The 18119-nt window shown below is 40.6% G+C and overlaps 1 protein-coding gene across 2 annotated transcripts; it reads left to right on the top strand.

The window, feature by feature from the left end:
* Window positions 1–4104: 4104 nt before the first annotated feature.
* Window positions 4105–14650, top strand: COX7A2L (cytochrome c oxidase subunit 7A2 like). Of its 2 annotated transcripts, XM_080341181.1 has the most exons (3): window positions 4105–4392; window positions 12056–12190; window positions 13063–14650. In XM_080341181.1, the coding sequence occupies exons 1-3, from the start codon at window positions 4321–4323 to the stop codon at window positions 13204–13206; spliced, it is 351 nt and encodes a 116-aa protein (XP_080197307.1). In that variant the 5' UTR covers window positions 4105–4320; the 3' UTR covers window positions 13207–14650. The 2 variants fall into 2 exon arrangements, with proteins under 2 accessions (XP_080197307.1, XP_080197308.1); XM_080341182.1 differs by lacking the exon at window positions 12056–12190.
* The last annotated feature ends 3469 nt before the right edge of the window (window positions 14651–18119 follow it).

Below are 18119 nucleotides of genomic sequence, written 5' to 3' on the forward strand. Positions count from 1 at the left end.
GCAACAAAGCACCAATAAATTCAGGCACAAGTTTTAGAAGCAACTATCACCTTATACTGTGCATAGACTGACTTTATTTCTTTCAGTTGATAACATGATTCAAATGCAACATGTTTACAGCATCACAATATCTTGCATTAATAGAGCTCATGCTTAGTGATCATCTTCTAGTTTAGGGGGTTTGTATATATTATGTATACGCACACAGAGACACACAACGCAAATATTAAGCAAATTCAGTCTAGTACTCTTAAAAATGAGTACTGCATAAACAAAACATAAGCACATACAGCAATTTCATGTTCTAAATCCACCCACACAGTTGTTCTCAGCAATTCAAAAACAGAGCTGCATGGGCAGATTCACAGAGTTTGAGTTACAGACATCTGTGCTGAAATAATGATCAGCATATGAAGGTTTTGTTCATTAAACAACAGAATAAGGTCTTGTTTTTTTATTTATTTTATCCTCAAAAAGAAAATAAATACACAAAACTCACAACAATGACATGAAAAAAAAAGCAGAATAAACTCAAGGTATTGTGCTTTTTTCATTCACTCCTAGAAATCTACTCATCTTGAAGCATAACCCTAGTGCTATTCCAGGAACAAGCCATGATAAACAAACTTGCATATATGATCTCAGTTGTCTTAAAAATCTGGAAAAAATTGAATACATTAAACTACAGTGTAGCCTATAGGATAGTACTGTCTTTAGCTGCTGCCAATACCACACTGCAGATGAAGATACAAATCCCTAACAGACCAGATGTAGAACTGCCAGTGCCCATGAATTATTCGTCTCAGTGTATGAAAGTCAGAGCTCAGCTTCAAGTCCAGTGCAGGAAGTCTTTTCCTTCTGGGACACTTTGTTTGCATTAACTGCACATAGTTTTGTGGCCCAAGAAAATGCCCAGTCTTTCTTTGAACCCTGCTAGGGTGAGTGGCCTCATTTTGCCGCAGTTGCTTCCTATGACAGTAAATTGTACAGTTGGATTACCCAATATGTCAGAAAGTCTGATAAGCAAAGCAGTCTTGGCAAAAGTCTAGAGACTATAGCAAAAGATGGACCAAAAGCCTAAGGCACAAACAAGTTTCTTCCTTTAAAGGAAAGGCCTTACGCTATTCTGATTTTACTTCTCTTTTCATGGAATGTCCCCATGCTCCTGTGTTAAAAGAAAAACAGCAAAAGTTTCATTTGTAACTGTAATTTTATTCATGTCATCCTCCTGTGCATCTCTTTCACAAGGTAAACAATACTCCATCTTTGATTTTGTGAGATAAAACAGGAGAGAGACAGCACCTAGGTTTTGTTTCAACAGCTTGCAGCACCAAAGTTTCACAGCTTACCTTTAAGCATCATGACTTAAATTGATCAACTGAAAAAGGGGCTAAATTTGTATATTCTTCACAGCTGCCTCAGAGCTCCAGGGTACAAACCTTTCATTTCTGTGGCTTCCAGCCGATATTGAATGACTTTTCAAAAATTTGATTCAAGAGCGTCAGCGGAGCAAGGACTAGTCATACAATGGTGTTATCTCCATGCATGACCTGTCACAAAAACAGTGCTCCTCTGGGATTGTAGCATGTATTAATATTGGGAAAAAAGGTAGAAGAGAAAGATATAAAATATCTTAGTAAATGGGCTTGCCAAGCATACCTATTTCTTCTGGAAAATTGCTGAAGGACCTGGACAAGAAGAGCTATAGCACATCTGCACAGATACGCACAGGGAAGGCTCCAGAGTAGTTATAATATGAGCCAGATTCCACATATTTCAATAGGTGAGGACTCCCTCCACACAAACCTAGCCATGATTCACAGCATTCCACTCTAAAATAATACGTACATCCCATCTTCAGGGTCTTCTGCTGCATTACAGGCAGATTTGTAATCAAACAAAACTTCCAGTTTAGCTTTCTCAGAAATAAATAGAAACCTGATCAGCAAATTCTTTTCTTTCATAAATTACACAGCACATGTTCCAGCTCATTAATGCTGCCTAGTCTTGAAAGCTACAGGGGTTTCACAATTATTCCTGTAACATTTACAAAATACCATGTATTTCCCACTTACTAAGCAAATAACATAACCTCTCCAGTTAATGTTCCTAACACAGAGTCAGAACAACAACTCAGGGTATCACGTATGAGGCATCCAGCTGCTTCTCTTGATGAGAGGACAGCAGAGACAGCGCTTGTGGAATTGAAGTCTCACCAAGAAGAAAACCTGCCTGCAGGGCAACAAGCACAGAAAAGAACTGGTGCAGCAAGCACTTACACTTCAGGTTCATAGCCCTGCTCTCACGAGTAAAGGGACACACAGGGCTTGCAGGGGCTTTCCTCATTATCAAGCAGTGGTTACCTGTGCAGGACATGTCTGTTAAGAACGGAATAAACCCAAGGAGACTCAAGGCTCCATTTTGCTGCCACTGAACTCAAATTCTAAAAACCAAGTAGAAGGCAATACAAGTAGGTAAAGAAACCATATTATACATATTTTCATATGGGTGTTTCACTTTCTGAAACATCCCCTATGATTAGATCTTCCCCCAGTTTATAAGCAAAGTATATTTTAGTAGTTTTCACTTACTGCATGGCCACAGACATTTTAATAGCAAGTATATCTGCAAAACTGTATGTGGGACTCCTAATAGGCAATACTCCTAACTAGTGCAGATGATTAACGATTAAACAGTACCAACACACGATCCTTATGTTTAACCTTAACCAACAGCCCGCATTTCACAGGGTGAACTCAAATTATGCATTTGCACAGTCAGACCCTGACAATAGCAGGATGCTCTGAATTACCAAAAAGAAACTCTCAGTTTGCAACTGCCTGTGACCCAAGGTGTGCATAGAAGCCAAACCAGCACTCATTGCCCACAGGCCAAGCTGTAAGCACAGCAAAACCCTGTCACATCATACCTTCAGGCTGCCAGGCTTCTCAAGAAGATTAAGTTCACCACAGAAGTAGTGGTGCAACACATGCCCCTCATTCACAATGCTGATTTCATTTAATGAAAGCCTTATCTCATGAGACAAATTATAGATTTCAGATGTTTCCAAAAGATGGTGGCACATAAGGAAATAATTGGATAATGCATGGACACAAAGACTAAGTTCTGGAACACAAAACTGTTGCTGTCCCACCTTTATATCTATCATAGAATCACAGAATCATTTCATTTGGAGGAGACCCTCAGGACTGTTGAGTCCAACCGTAACCTACCCTAACTCTAGCACCAAACCATGTCCCGAAGAACCTTGTCTAAGTATCTTTTAAACACCTCCAGGGGTGGTGACTCCACCACTTCCCCAGGCAGCCTGTTCCAATGCCTGACAACCCTTTGCGTGAAGAATTTTTTCCTAATATTCAATCTAAACCTCCACTGACACAAACTGAGGTCATTTCATCTCATCCTGTCACTTGCTACTTGAGAGAAGAGCCCAACACCCTCCATGCTACAACCTCCTTTCAGGTAGTTGTAGACAGCGATAAGGTCTCCCCTCAGCCTCCTTTTCTCCAGGATAAACAGCCCCAGCTCCCTCAGCCGCTTCTCGTCACACTTGTGCTCCAAAAACCAAACACTCTAGAACAAGCCGCCGGTGCTGCCACAAGTTCCCAGCCCCCGGCACCCAGCAGCTGCAGCCGCCCAGGTCGGACACCCGTGACCACCCCGGCGGTGGCCTGAGGGGGCCAGAGCCGCCCGCCCGCCCGCCCTCACGAGGACAAAGGCAGAGCGACCCGGATGCCCCAGCACATGAGCCCGACTTAACCCAAAGCGCCCCCGGGAGCGCTGCCCTAAAACCCGACAGGTGCGGCACCGCCCACTGCCGCCCCGGCCACGCCCCTTGCGGGGGCGGGGTCTCGTACCCGCTTTGCGTTGATTGGCTGACGGCAACCCCACCCCTCCAGAGCACCCGTCAGTCTACATCCCGCTGCCGTTGTCCTTCGGGGGGCAGCGGTGCGCACGCGCACTATAGCTCAGCCTCTTAGGGGCCAGCCTGCTGCCTGAGTGAAAATTGCCGCCGGCCTCAGAGAGCGGCAGGCATTCGAGGGGAAGGCGCAGTCCTACTGCTTTAGTAACGACTCGTGTGTTTCGCCGGATTTTTCTTCCTTTTTTTAGGCCGCTCCTTTAAGGGCTTTTTCTCGTTCACCGCCCGCAGGCGCCCGTGGGGTGCTCCGCGAGCCGGCGGGTCCTTGCACGTTCAGCCGTCGGAAAAAAAAAACCCCACAAAAAGCGGGGCCGGGGGTCCTTCCGCGAGGCGCGTCGCAAGCGGTGGGCCGTGGGGAGCGGGCGCGCCGGGGCCCCGCCATGTACTACAAGTTCAACGGCGTCACGCAGCGGCTGGTTGGGGCCGCAGCCTCCGCCGCCTACAACCCGCAGGTAACGGCGCCGCCGCCGCGCTGGGCGCCCTCGCGGCCGTGACCTTCGCCGTCCTCTTCCCCAGGGCCCGCTGAACGCAGCCGGGCCCGCCGCCCCCTCCCGCCGGGGGAGCCTCAGGCAGGGGAGGCGGCGGGGCCGCGGGGAGCTGGAGTCGGCGGGCGGGTGCGCGTTCCCGGGCGGAGGGCGCTTGGCTGCTGCTCTGGTCACGGCCCCGCCGGCGGCGATTTCGATTTCGCGGGGGATGGATCTTGCCGCTCCCCCCGCACCGCACACGCGCTGCGCTCGGCGAGCCGGGCCCGCCGTGTGACCTTGGGCGAGGCGCTTTGCGCTGCGGGCGGCTCTCGGTTCAGTGGGTGCTCCAGCAGGAATTAACACGCTCTCATCATGAAGGACCGTTCCTGAGTTAGAATGGGGGCTGGTGGTGTTTTGAAATTGCAGCACTGCAGCAAGTCTTCCTGTCTTATGCATGCCAAAGAACTAACTACCGATAGCATTAAAAAACTTATTAGACACACATCTGTAGAAGTCTCTTTGGAGGAGACTGATGGGAGACCTTATTGTGGCCTACAGCTTCCTCACAAGGGGAGGAGGGGCAGGTGCTGAACTCTTCTCATTAGCAACCAATGACAGAACCCAAGGGAATGGCAGGAAGATGTGCCAGGGGAGGTTCAGGTTGGACATGAGGAAAAGGTGCTTCCCCCCAGAGGGTGGTGGACACTGGAACAGGCTCCCCAGGGAGGTGTCACAGCCCCAAGCCTTACAGTGTTCAAGAAGAGACTGGGCAACACCCTTAGACACATGGTGTGAACTGTGGGGTTGTCATGTGCAGGGATAGGAGTTGGACTTGCATTGGAAGGGACCCATAAAGATCAAGACATTCTATGATTATTTAAAGCAAAATGAAAAACAGCCTTTCCTCTGTATGATGCTGGCTTATTTACTAGTTGTATAGAGGTTAAAGGCTTCATTAAACAGGCTTATACTTCCATACTTTATAGTTAAAATACATGATTAATTCTTTGGGAGAGAAGAATGGATCCTGATTACATTGGGTATTTCAAGGCCTTGAAGACTTGCATAGTAGTGGAAAAAAAAGAAATCACAGAACTTGTTTTATGTACATCAGTAAAAATCTTCCTAGTATTACAAAGGAATTTTCAAAGTGATTCTGTCACAGGATGAAGGCAGCATGAGTGTTCAAGTTTGTTTAGTAATTAAACAAGTTTAGTAATTAAAAACCAAACAAAACAATGACAAAAAACACAACATGGAGGTTAAGGATTGGAAAAGTGATTGTTTTAGAAAGTCAGCCTTCTGAAGAACTGCCTCCAGAGAGCAAACCTACCTCATATCATGTGAGGCTTTTAAGAAAAACAAACAAACAAACAAAAGTAGAAACGTCTACACACAGAAATGAAATAAAAGTTGCACATTATATCACATGCAGGTACTGCATTCAGTTGTGGGCCCCCCAGTATGGGAATTTTCTTGATCAACTGGGGCAAGTTCAGCAGAGGTCACCAGGATGATTGGGAGGGCAAAGCACTTGCTCTTTGAGGAGAGGATGAGGAAATGGGGCTTGTTTTGCCTGGAGAAGAGAAGGTGTAGGGGGAACCTAAGACCAGCCAGCACCTACAGGGAGGTTATCAAGATGATGGAGACAGGCTCTGCACAGTGGTGAATGGTGGGAGGGCAAAAGATAGCAGGCATAAGCTGCATCAAGAGCAGTTCAAACTGGATCAAAGGAAGGACATTTTCGTGGTGAGAACAGTCAGGCAGCGGAGTGGGTGTCCAGAGAGGCTGCACAGTCTCCATCCTTGGAGACTTTCAAGGCCAGATCAGACAAAACCCATAGCAACCTGGTTTCATGTCAGTTTTGATGGAAGAGCACTTGAGGGCCCTCTCATCCTCACCTAACCTATGATCTTGAGTAAACACTGAGGTACCAATGACTCCCTGATATGGCAATTTCTATCCCAAGCTTTTTATCCTCCTCATTCCCCATCACTCTTTGGAAGGCTTCCTGAGTGGCTACTGGGGTGCGGGGCACAGGGAAGACAGTGCAATAAATAATATGTTCTAGTCTAAAAGTATGTCCGTTCATTAAGATTACGTCCAACAGGCACCTGTGCTAGAAGACACTCTTGCCTCTATTGCAGTGTTTGGGGCACTTCAACCTCTTCTACGCGAAGTTATATTAAAAGAATAAAAATTGTCACTTCATTTGTGTAGAGGAAAACAAAGGCTGGCGTTACCACTGGGGAAATGGGGCAGGGGAGACTTCAAGCCCAAGCAGTGAAGTACCTCCTTTCTGGAAAAGTATAGCCTAGGACATTATGTGTTAGTCTCTAGGTCATTGTGACTATTTTAATGCAAATGATGCATCCTTTTTAGGATCCTAAGAGAAAAGCCCCCCCCCCCCCGCCCCGGAATACAGAAAGCTCTGATAACCACCTGGAATAAAGCTGTCCTGAAGACAACACTCTGGGCTGCTGGAGCCCAGGTTGTGGAATACTGCTACCTTTCTGTTCAGCAGAGTCCATTACATTATAACAATCACCCTGTTTTAAGTACATCTTTATGTTTTAGGGGTTAAAAAGGCAAAAGCAAGATGAGAGGGGATTACAGAATTCTCTGTTCTGTTAATGAATATTAGGTGTGTATGAATATCATTGCATTATATACAGATAGACATAATGCATTCTGAATTCTAGACATCATGTAGATTAAAATGCTGTAGTGTCATATATCAAAATCAGTTTGTGAAGGTTCTATGCAAAACTGGCTTCACATATAGGTATCATTGCAGATAGGTAAAAAAATAAATAGATAGATCTCACCTCTGTCCCTCTGCAAGGCGGGAAAGAGAATATCCAAGGAACAAATACTTTTCTTCTAGAACATTGTAGTGATTTCTCTTTAGGTCATCATTGGGTATTGTATTTCATTTCAGTGTCATCACTGAAATGTTAAAACCTAACTTTTGAGAGAACGCAATTGAGAAGACGACATTGTATTCAAGCAAGAGCATTTCACAGCAATCTTATGAATATTGTCTTGGTTTATAATTTTTTATCATATTGATGAAGGAAACACTATCTTTCATATCTGGCTCACCATTCACACAGCTTAGTCCTCAACTTAGGCATGCAAACAGGCTGTGCAATAGAATAGCTGCATTAGAATAGCTGCATTTTTAAAAGGTGCATTCAGTCCCCTTTTACAATATTCTTAGGCCAGCTCTTGGTAGGTTTAGTAGGTGGTTGTTTGTTTTTTTTTTTTTTTGTAGTTCAACTCTACTCCCAGGTGACACCGGTAGAACTGTTTGCAGTAGAGATTAAAATATAACAGACAAAATAACTAGAGATTAAAATATGAAAGTAATCACGTAAGTAAGTGTTAAGTTCAAAGCATTTTTTTTTCCTGTTGATTTCATTTATATATTTAATAAAAACATAGCTCAGCATGTGAAATGGTTTGCTTTTTATGCTTCTATTTATCTTGATGTTTCTGGCAAAATGATGAAATCCTTGTGTTCAAATTTTGCTTGATAAAATATGCAGTGTCATAATTTACTCTATTCTGTACTGTTGCATTTTGATGCTTCCCAATGGAGTGTTGTTCGGATGCAGATTTAAGCTTATTATGAGCTTGCAAAATATCAGTCAAAATGTATTTCAGAAATTATTTTGCTTACAGTAACATAACTAACAACTAATTTTTCATTTAACAAAGTTATGTAAAGTAGTATGAACAATTCAGCCTGTTTGAATAAGTGGGAACCTTCTCAGCTCGTACAGGTGAGGAGTCAGGTTAAAAACTACTGCTTGTGTTTAGGAGGATGATGACTGCCATAACCATTACAAATGCAATAAAAACCATTCAAATTCAAAGTAATTGAAACCACTCAATTCAAAGGGTTGGCTTACATTTAAAGTACAAATAGTGGGAGCAATTTAAAATGCTGTCAGGTGAGGATGACTATATGAACTTTTCCCTAGTTCTTCCTAGGAGGAATTCAAGTCATGCTACCTTATCTTCACTTGATACAACTTATTGTGCTTGTAGCTATTTAAAACCTCCACAGATCTTTTGATTTTAGCTGTTGTGAATTTTTTGGAGTTCATTGAGGAACTATAATTATTAACCCTTTATGCTGTAGATGATACTTAAAATATATACAAAATCACTTTTACTTATATGCGTCATCCCAATACAAACAAAGACTCTAGTAATCCTACCTGAAAGCATTCTTGTGTTAGAAATAACAAATATATTTAACCTCACACAGTGAGGTAGGTTCTTCTATGAAGTATCTGCTATTTAGGTTAGAAGTGTATAGGTTCAGCAAGTTCATGAAAGTTACTTTGATGCATGTTCTGCAAGAATAATTCTCAGCTTAACTTTCCTGTTTCCCCTTTTCATTTTGGTCCTTCAGTTTTCTCTACTTTCTCATTCTCTGATCTGTTTGAGCAATTCTCCTAACATTTAAAAACTTAAGTGTGGTGCTATCACCGTTAAATTGTGCTCCAAATCTTTAACTGTTTTGTGCTGTCAGAAAAACATAAATCTAGCTTGGGAATTCATTCTAGCAAGGCATACGTTTGTTTCAACTTTGAGTATGTTGACCAACCAACAGATAGATTGCGTTCTAAGACCTTCAGACCTCTGACAGGAAAACAGACACAGTTTACAGAGGGGTTAGGCAGAGAATTGTGTTGTTTTGCATTAGCTACATGTCCTGACCTTTCATGGAGGACTTCAGCATTTGAGGAAATAATTGCTGTAAGTGTGCTGATGTAATCAGCTGATGTTGACTCTTCTGTACCAATAGATCTGTTGTACTTTATTCAAGAACTGGAACAAATATCTGTTAATGTGATTAGGAATAAAAGATTAACACCTTAATATCAGAAGAGGAATTATCAATGTGAAACATTTTCCTATGAAGCATAGGTCAAATGTGTAGAGCCAATTCATTCCTGCGTACCATCTTGAGCATAGTGGGGCACTGATGTTATTAAGTAAAACTGCAGTTTTAGTCATGTCATATACTAGTGACAATTCAGGGTCGTTTAAAGTGTCTTAAGGACTTGCTTAAAAATGATCTGTATTGAAATTCTTACATGTAGTACTGAGGATTTCTCTTCACGCACACTAAGCTTAGCAAGAAGCTGGCTGTGAGATAAAGCACTTGCCACTTTCTCTTGATGAACACAACAAGCACTGAGTTGAAACAGCCACACACTTACAGTTTAGCTGAGTAATGCAATGTCAGTGTTAGGCAAACTCAACTGTCTGTGTTCTGCAGGATGTGTTTTATTATAATCTTTCCTGATGCCAATGAACCATATCAATGATTTTTATTTAAATTGCAATTTGATATTCTAAACTGATGCCATGCTGCTTTGGAAGTAATTTACAGGAGTACACTGATGAGTTTTCTGAAATGGTTTCATTCGATTTCATGATGAAACTAGTGACCCGAGACAGCTTTGAATATCCTATTGCTTCAGCAGAAGAGGATCTTATAACTATCTGAACAGGAATGTATTTCTAAAGCCTGAAAAAGTATGTGATAACTTACAGTTGTTAACACAACTGATTTCACTATTCTCATAGTAATTCATAGAGTGTGTCTTGCACCTACATGGTATCCTGTAGAGGCAGGAGTTTTAGCACTAAGAAATGGTGGGGGTTGATAATCACATTTTTAAGCTCCCTGTCTGTGAATTTAGGACTGATGAAAGAAGTATGTTTATCATGGAACTATTTGAAGTAGTTTGCAGCTTACTCTAGTCCTCACTATTTACAGTTTTTATACACTACAGGTAGCTCATGAAATGAAGTAGGCATGAACACAACAAGTAGGAATTGACATGATCTAGTAACTGTTGAAGAGAGCTCAAAGGCTGCTTCTGAAAAACTTGGCTCTCAGGAGTGCAAAAGTGAGATTCAGATATGGAAACTTAAAGGAAGGTGAAAGATGTGTGTTACTGCAATGCTGACAATCGAGAATGCAAGAAAAGCTTTGGAGAAAAAGTCACCTGCACATTTGATATAAACATCTGTTCTATAGTTCTGTCTATCAAGTCACCAACCTTTTAAGACTAATCTAATAAAGTACTGAAAGTTCTTGTAGACAAAAATACACGTCCAAAATGGCTTTCTTCAAGTATTTTGATGTAGCTGGCACTTAGCTTTGAATATATAACCAGGGACTTCTCCTGGCTAATATTACTTTCTTAGATGCTTCCTTCTTACTGGTGTGACCAGAACTGCTTAGTCTTAAATAATTTAGTACTTTTCTTCTATGCAAGCCTGTTCATAGGAAGGCACTAGTTATGGAATGCGTCAGAGAATCCAGTTTTGGCTGCTGTCTTTCAAAACATAACCAAGAAGGTAATGAAGAGATTCTAAATTAATTCAGGCACTAGAGAAGTAGGAAGCTGGACCCATGTCTTCAGGATGGAGCCCTGATGACCATTTCGTAGGCTATTTTGGGATGCAGAGAAATCCAGCCTTTCTGCTAAAGGTGTCTGTTGTGTCAGAGAATTCAGAGAATATACGTATGGAAAAAACATGTCTGGTCTATGGCAAGCATAAGAGAAAAAGAGTGCCAGTCTGCTTCCAGCTCCAAATATTGTTCAAGCAGTTCTTTTAAATACAAAATGCATCAACTAGTCCCTTGAACAGAAACTAGAATTTCAGTGCAGCCTTGACCCATAGAGAGAATTACTTCTTCTGTTTGTGATGAAAACCTTTTGCATTAACCTACTTTTACAGTGCTTTTAATTTCTGTGGCAAGTTAGAAAAAAAAAATAGAGCTGTTTCAGGAGCCATAATGTAAAACATCACTGCCATGTGCCCAGGCATAACTGTTAAATCTAACTATAAAAATAAAAGCAAGGATACCACCTCATGATGGCTGTGACTTTATACACTAAATCTTATCCATAGAACTGGATTATGTACTTTTTAAATTATGGCAAATGTAAAGTACAACTACCTGAAGTGAAAGGAAATTAAATTATGCTGCTCATGTGAAATACATTGAGGGGTGAAAAGTTGCAGCAGAATGTGAATTATAGGGTGCAATCACACCTGCATAAAATATCCACCACGTCAGGGCTGCTGGAGTGTCCTTGAGCACCACTTGCTACTTTTGTATTAAACAAGTGGTCCTAACCCTTTTTTTTTTTTCCCCCCCCTCTTCAGACTATACATCCAAATTATTTAATGTCCAGTTATGCAAGCAGTAGCTATAAATCATTCAGGAGGAAGAGTTCAGTGTAGTTTCCTCACTCTGCTTGACCCCTGCTTCTAAACCTATTACTTGGATAGAGCCCTGGATAGGCTGACTATGTGCAAAAAACAAGCAGCAATTTGAACCAAGTACCAGCACAGAAAAAACTTGTGATATGAATTTATGTCATGAAAAAAAAATCAAGGCTTCTATTCTTCTTGCTAAGCACTGACCTGAAGTAGCTGAGAAATGAGTGAGCCAACAATGTCTCTTTAGCTCATTGTCACAGGTCTTCATACCAGATAAATAATCTTCATAATGTATCCTTGTAATGACTGGCCGTGTGCCTGCCTAATGTGACAATTGCTGCATTTGCAAGTGTTATATACCTTGATATTTTAATCTTTATTTATGCAGGGACTCAAACCAATAGTTTCCACTGAATCCCCAGCTCTGATTTTTGGGACAACAACTAAGCTTGCTTCAGATTTACCAGCAACTGATTCTTTCTTGGGTAAAAACAAGGTGCCAGACCTACAGAAACTTTTTCAGGTAACAACAACTTTGAGCATACCTTAAAATGAGAGTGGGACATATCTTTATTTTAATGTGGCTAACTATTTTTGTCATTCTACAATACCACATTTTGTAAAGTCTAGTTAAGAAAGTGCTAAGTACAGTATAACCTGTATACTTGTACTATACTACCAGGTATATATGCCTTGTATAGGAGATAGATACAGAAATAGAAAGTCCAGTAGCACTGTCTTTTTGCTGGCTTCAGAAGATGCTTGTTGTAGTATTTGAGTGTTGGAAGCAATTTCTTTCTGGGAATCCAAGCCTATGTCTTAAGGCAGATCATTGCTGGTTTGTGTATAGTAATTTGAATATTACTGAAGCTGTTTATAATGCAGCATAAGAAGAGCACAGTAAAGTTTTCAAATACATTTTGTTAGCTATGCAATTTCTAAGTGTACTAGGACTTGACATAAAATGAATAAATTAAGAATTAAAAAAAACAAAACAAAATGTCAAGGATGTACTTTATATAAACGTACCCTTTTCTCTCTTACATGCCACTTGCATTTGGAATGTGTCAGTCTGACTCGGTGAATAACCTTTTATACATATCTTTTCACATTCTTTTGTTAGTGGCACTTTTCCCATCCAGATCCTCTTTAGAAATATTTCAAGATACGTTATTTCTGCCTGCACTTAGCAACTTTGACTAACAAAATTAACTTGCTTTTGCATTTGTCTTGCTAAATGAAAAACACGTAGTACACTTGATTGTAGATAGCATATTTGTCAGGAGATTTCCTTCATGGAAGTCTCTTCATTTACCTGAGGTAGCTTGTTCTTGTGGCCTTGGTGTGGATGTTAATTTCTTTTTTTTTTTTTTTTCTTTTTAAACTCTTCCACAGAAAGCAGATGGACTGCCAGTACACCTGAAAAGAGGAGTTCCAGATAAGCTGCTTTATCGGACCACTATGGCTCTAACTATAGGCGGGACTATCTACTGTCTAATAGCACTGTACATGGCCTCACAACCAAGAAACCAAAAATAAAGAAACCACAACTCATGGGACTCAGGACACTTCTCTGAAGGACCTCCTGCATGTATCATTCTGCACTTGCTGTAATTCTGTGATCATGTAGCATTCGTTATTCAGATCAAATTTATTGGAGAAAATGTTTTTAAATCGGTTACCTAATGTGATCTAGAAATCAATATAAACAGACTTAAAGACTTCATTCTAACATACGGTTGTAGCTTTGCATTTTTTGTCTTGCAGGAGTGTATGAGCAATTGGAGAAAGTTAAGCTTTTCTTTCTTTCCCTCCCCCAACTTAAAACATGTTACAGATAGGACAGGACAAATACTTTGCAGGCTATGCTCCACATTTCTTAGTGGAAGGATGCTGCTGGTTTCCAAAACAGTAGAAGCAAATTCTGTAATTCTTATAACATACTAGGAACCTTCTTCTGTCATATAGCTCATTTTACATAAGCAGGTGGCAGCGAAACTTTTCCAACTGCTGGTATGTTATTAAGTATTTGTACTTCTGGTGGTAGGACAAAGGAATTATCTACTTGGAGTATTCAAAGTGGTTTTATTCCATAATGTAGTATCACTGTATGCAGCAGAGTGCACCAGTATTGTAGCAGCAGTTACAGCAATTTTTGGACTTTAATTTGTCAAACTATCTTATTGTGCAATAAAGATAACTACATGAATAATAAATCAGGCAACTCTCAAAAGTTTCAGACCACTTCAGCTGGCTTGGTAGTGAAAAAACCATAATGGTACACTTCAGGTCAGGTTCAATTTCTAGATCTCAAATCAGACAATTGATTCAGTTACCTTACTGTAATCTTTTTGAGAGGTTTATCCTCTTAAAACAGTCTCTCAGAGGTCCCTGTCATAGCAGAGCTGTGTGTTATTTTCAGTGTATGCACATATCTATGTACACACATACACATTTCCTTTGCTGTTTGTGTGGAAGACAGAGAAGCCAATACAAATCTTTATTCATCCTCTTCTCTTTGTAATATCATAGCCTTGAACTGCAAGTTTCACTCAAGTCTTCACAAAAATCATGTTCTATTTTGATATATCCTCCTCTGTGAACATCAACTATTCACTCTTAGTCACCCAGGCTATGGATAAGCATGAAGTCACTGCCCTCTGTAAAGAGCCATCTCTCCCAGAACCGTGCAGAAATTGTATTCCACATGAATAAGGAAAACGGTTGATAAAGGAACCTAAAACTCCCATTTCTTCAATCTTTTACTAAAAACATTCTGATTTTTTTTCCAGTCAAGTTAAATCAAAACATTATTACTGTTCCATAGGAAAGAAAATAACTGCTTGTACTGTCATCTTGGGTTTCAGTCAATGTTGGTATTTCAGGATGCGAGAGATTAAGTCACTGAAAAATAAAGTTGTAAGAACAGCAAGACTCAAAGAATAGCAGAGAATTACTCATTTTTCCAGGAACTGAAAGCTGTGTTGCCTCTACTGATAAAATATTTTATCCTCAGTAATCTATGCTTCTGTGGCACTAAGAATCTTGTGCTGTAGGCTGTTAAAAAGGAAATTAAAAAAAAGAAAGAAAGAGAAAGCAGCATGGTTGGTTACTTTCTGTCTTCCCTGCATATCATATATTAAGCACTGCCTACAAGAATCTTCTAATAAAGGATACTTTGCACACAAAGTTGACAGGTAGATTTTAATGAGGATGAGTTTTGCTCAGAGAATTTCTATGCTCTTAGGTTTTGGTTTCTTTTTCTTTGAACAACTATTTTAGGGTTTACATAGAGGATAACAACTTTGCTAGTTGCTAAGGCAGGTATGGATAAAGTAACTAAACTTTAGCTCATTAACCAGTGGAAGTACTCTTCCAAGTACTTGCGGAAAGAACAACCACAGACTTAACACTCAGGACCAGCTTGCTTAAAGGGAACTCAAATAGGAAATTGGGTTCATGTATTGCTATAGAGGTCATGGGTGGAGCTACGAGTATCAGAATTGTCTTCCTATTGCCCTGGGTCTAGCTTTTTCCAGCTCTTTGTCAGCAGTTAAACACACATGCCAAAGGGAAAACACCATCAAATTTTGCAAAAAAAACCAAACCAAAACAAAAACCAAACCAGATACTAGATAACCCTTTGCTTTCACAGTGATTAGATTTTGAAAAATTGTTTTCACTTTGCCTTTCTCAGAAAAACTGACCCAGTTGAAACAGGATGAGAATGCTGCTTCAGCTCGTCAGATTCACATCCCTGGTTCACTTGAAGGTTACAGAACAAAAAGGCATTGCCTGTCTGCAGGCATTGGGCAGGGCTCCAGTCGCAAGCAAAAGAGGAGACTGCGTTTCTATATTCTCACAGAAAGTACTCTGAAGAACAGGAAAGCTCACAAGCTGTAACTAGAAGGTTAGGCTGGGCTGCAGCAGCAAAATCTTGCCCCTTTTCTCAATTAGCTTTGAGAACATCATAAAGAATTTACAACATGGTAAATCCTTTTTCTTCCGAGAGAAAAAACTGTTAAATATCTATTTTAAAATATTTCTGACGCTGGACTTCTGTGAGGATTGAAGAGGGTTCCAGTGTTTTGAATTTGTGATAGAGAGACCTAATCTTATTTTTAAGCCTTCAAGAACATCCTTACCTTTAAAAGGAGTAGTCTGGCCCTGGCCTGATGTTAAATATGGTCTTCAGTAAGGAGAACCAGGAGTGAATTGCAGTGTCGAAAAGGCTACTCAATATTTTGAGTTGTCATTCCCAGAAGTAAGAATCTGACTTGCCTACTACAACTTTATTGTATGTTTATTATGTTCTGCCTCTTTTTTTTTTTAAAGACCCTCTCAGTTTTGTCCTAGAAATTATGCCACCTACCAGTACTAAAAACTGAGAAAATAAGATGCGTGTTTCAGTGATAGCTTGCATACTCTAGTGTTTTGGCTTGAATGCAGAGTAGAAAATAAATTATAATAAGTTCTCATACCCCAAGGTGCCTGGCTTGGAAGGGGAAGCAGCTGAGATTTACAATACTTGGGAACAAAATTATATCATCATCTGTCCCCCATGGCATTATCTTATTGTCGAGAGACAGTGATTTTCCTTCTTAAATGATCTGTCTGGCAATCTGAATTCAATAGTTACATCTTTGTAGTGGTTTTCAAATAAGATCTCCCTCCCTGCTTTCTATGTGGGAGTAGGAGAGTAAATGTGCTTGAAAAGACGTTGGTAGTGTGCACGTATATCTTTCTGCTGCTTTCAAAATAAATGTTAATGAGAGGATCCTCCACAGCATGTCAGTATGACCATACCATCTCAACAGGCTTTTGCCTTAACATTTTAGATTGTCGATAGGGATTATTTCAATACTAACACCTTAATTGATTGGTCTTGCCTTAAAGTAAAACTTGTCAAATTAAAAGGCAGTGTAAGGAATAAAAGCAAGAGAAACTAGGAAAATGAGAATCTAATCTTGCAGACATCAAAAAGCTGAAGAGAATGTTTTAGGAGCTGTTTCCTCACAAATATAAACATAGCACTTGCTCTCTCTTTACTCTCCTTCCTCTAAATTTAAGCCTTCCAAGAGGCTTTGGAAGACTCACAGATCAGCTTTTTCCACTCCTGTCACAAACTGTTACACCTGCGCATCATGTTACCTCAAATGTGTATTATACCCTTTTTATATCTTCCTTGCAATTCAGTCACATGCATCAGTCTTGATGTTAATTGCTTGTGTTGTGGTGCTGCCTCAAACATCTTAGACTCCGTTTCCAATTTCATCACTGAGCACTCAAAATCAGAAATTTAAGCATTAGTTATAATGTGTGTCCATTACAAAACTTTGACCTGAGGCATAGAGCAGAGACAGCTGACAGTATCTATAGCAGAGTTTGGTGCAACCTACTACCGTAAGCCACGTGTTCTTCTGACCACACAAGGCCATCCTGAGCATTTCACATTGTTCCTCTTGCTACATGTAAGGAATATAATCTATGTAATCTTTAGTCACTTACCTACTCACAAGAGAAGATAGAGCATTGTCTAATTCACAATACTGCAAAAGTGCAAATTGTGTCTTCAACTAGAACTGTAAGAGCACGTATTTGGAAGAAGGCAAGGAGAGCATGTTTGGAGGAGTAGAGAAGTCGTGTCAATTCTGCCAACTTGATCCTGACACGTAGCTAAGAAAGCAAAACCAATGAAATACTGCTTTTCTAGTGTAAAGAGTGAGTGCTTGCTTGTTAAAGTTTATTCTTGCATAAGCCAAAGGAAAATGTATTAGTCTTCTAATTGGAACTGATTGAGCAAGTCTGCTTATATGCATAACAAAACCCACACTTCAGCACAGCGATTGTCAGCAGCCCGACCCTGCAGAATAAGCAGGAGTCAAGACTGAGGCTCATTAAACCAGAGCAGCAGCAGAACGCCACATTGCAGTACAACAGGCTGGGGTCCACATGGGCTCACCAAGACGCAGAGAAAACAATCAAACTACTTTCAGCACCGTGCCCTTCTTGCACTATTTTCAGAAAAACATACTTCAAAAACAGACTAAAAGGATGATTTCTGACAATCTCAGAGACTTACTGTTTTCCCAGAAGTTCAGTTGGTACTTTGTAAAGCTCTGTAGCAGCTTCCCATGGCCACTGAAGAATGGATCACTAGACATGGGTCTGAACCTTTGTTCAGACAAATTCCCAGCTTTGCAGAGCCTGATCCATACTGCTCGTCAGGTCTGCCTGCAGAGAAGCTGTGTATCTGATCTCTCTCTACTACAACATGTAGAAAATGTAATAATGGTAAAATATTCAAGTGTGACGATGTTAAAATGTTTGAATAATTGAAAGAGGCACACGCCCTTCAAGAAATTTCTCATCTGTGCGTGACATATTTTTTTATACTTTCACTGACCAAAGGGCTGCGAGAAAAAGCCACACAAAATCTATTTATCGATAAT

Source organism: Nesoenas mayeri, assembly GCF_963082525.1.
Source record: "Nesoenas mayeri genome assembly, chromosome: 3".
NCBI classification, from domain to species: domain Eukaryota; kingdom Metazoa; phylum Chordata; class Aves; order Columbiformes; family Columbidae; genus Nesoenas; species Nesoenas mayeri.

What these genes read in the sequence shown, in the direction of transcription:
- COX7A2L (XM_080341181.1), top strand. Translation starts at nt 4,321, where the DNA reads ATGTACTACAAGTTCAACGGCGTCACGCAGCGGCTGGTTGGGGCCGCA. An exon ending in CCGCCGCCTACAACCCGCAG is followed by an intron (nt 4,393 to 12,055) that starts GTAACGGCGCCG and finishes TTATTTATGCAG; the next exon opens with GGACTCAAACCAATAGTTTC. An exon ending in ACCTACAGAAACTTTTTCAG is followed by an intron (nt 12,191 to 13,062) that starts GTAACAACAACT and finishes ACTCTTCCACAG; the next exon opens with AAAGCAGATGGACTGCCAGT.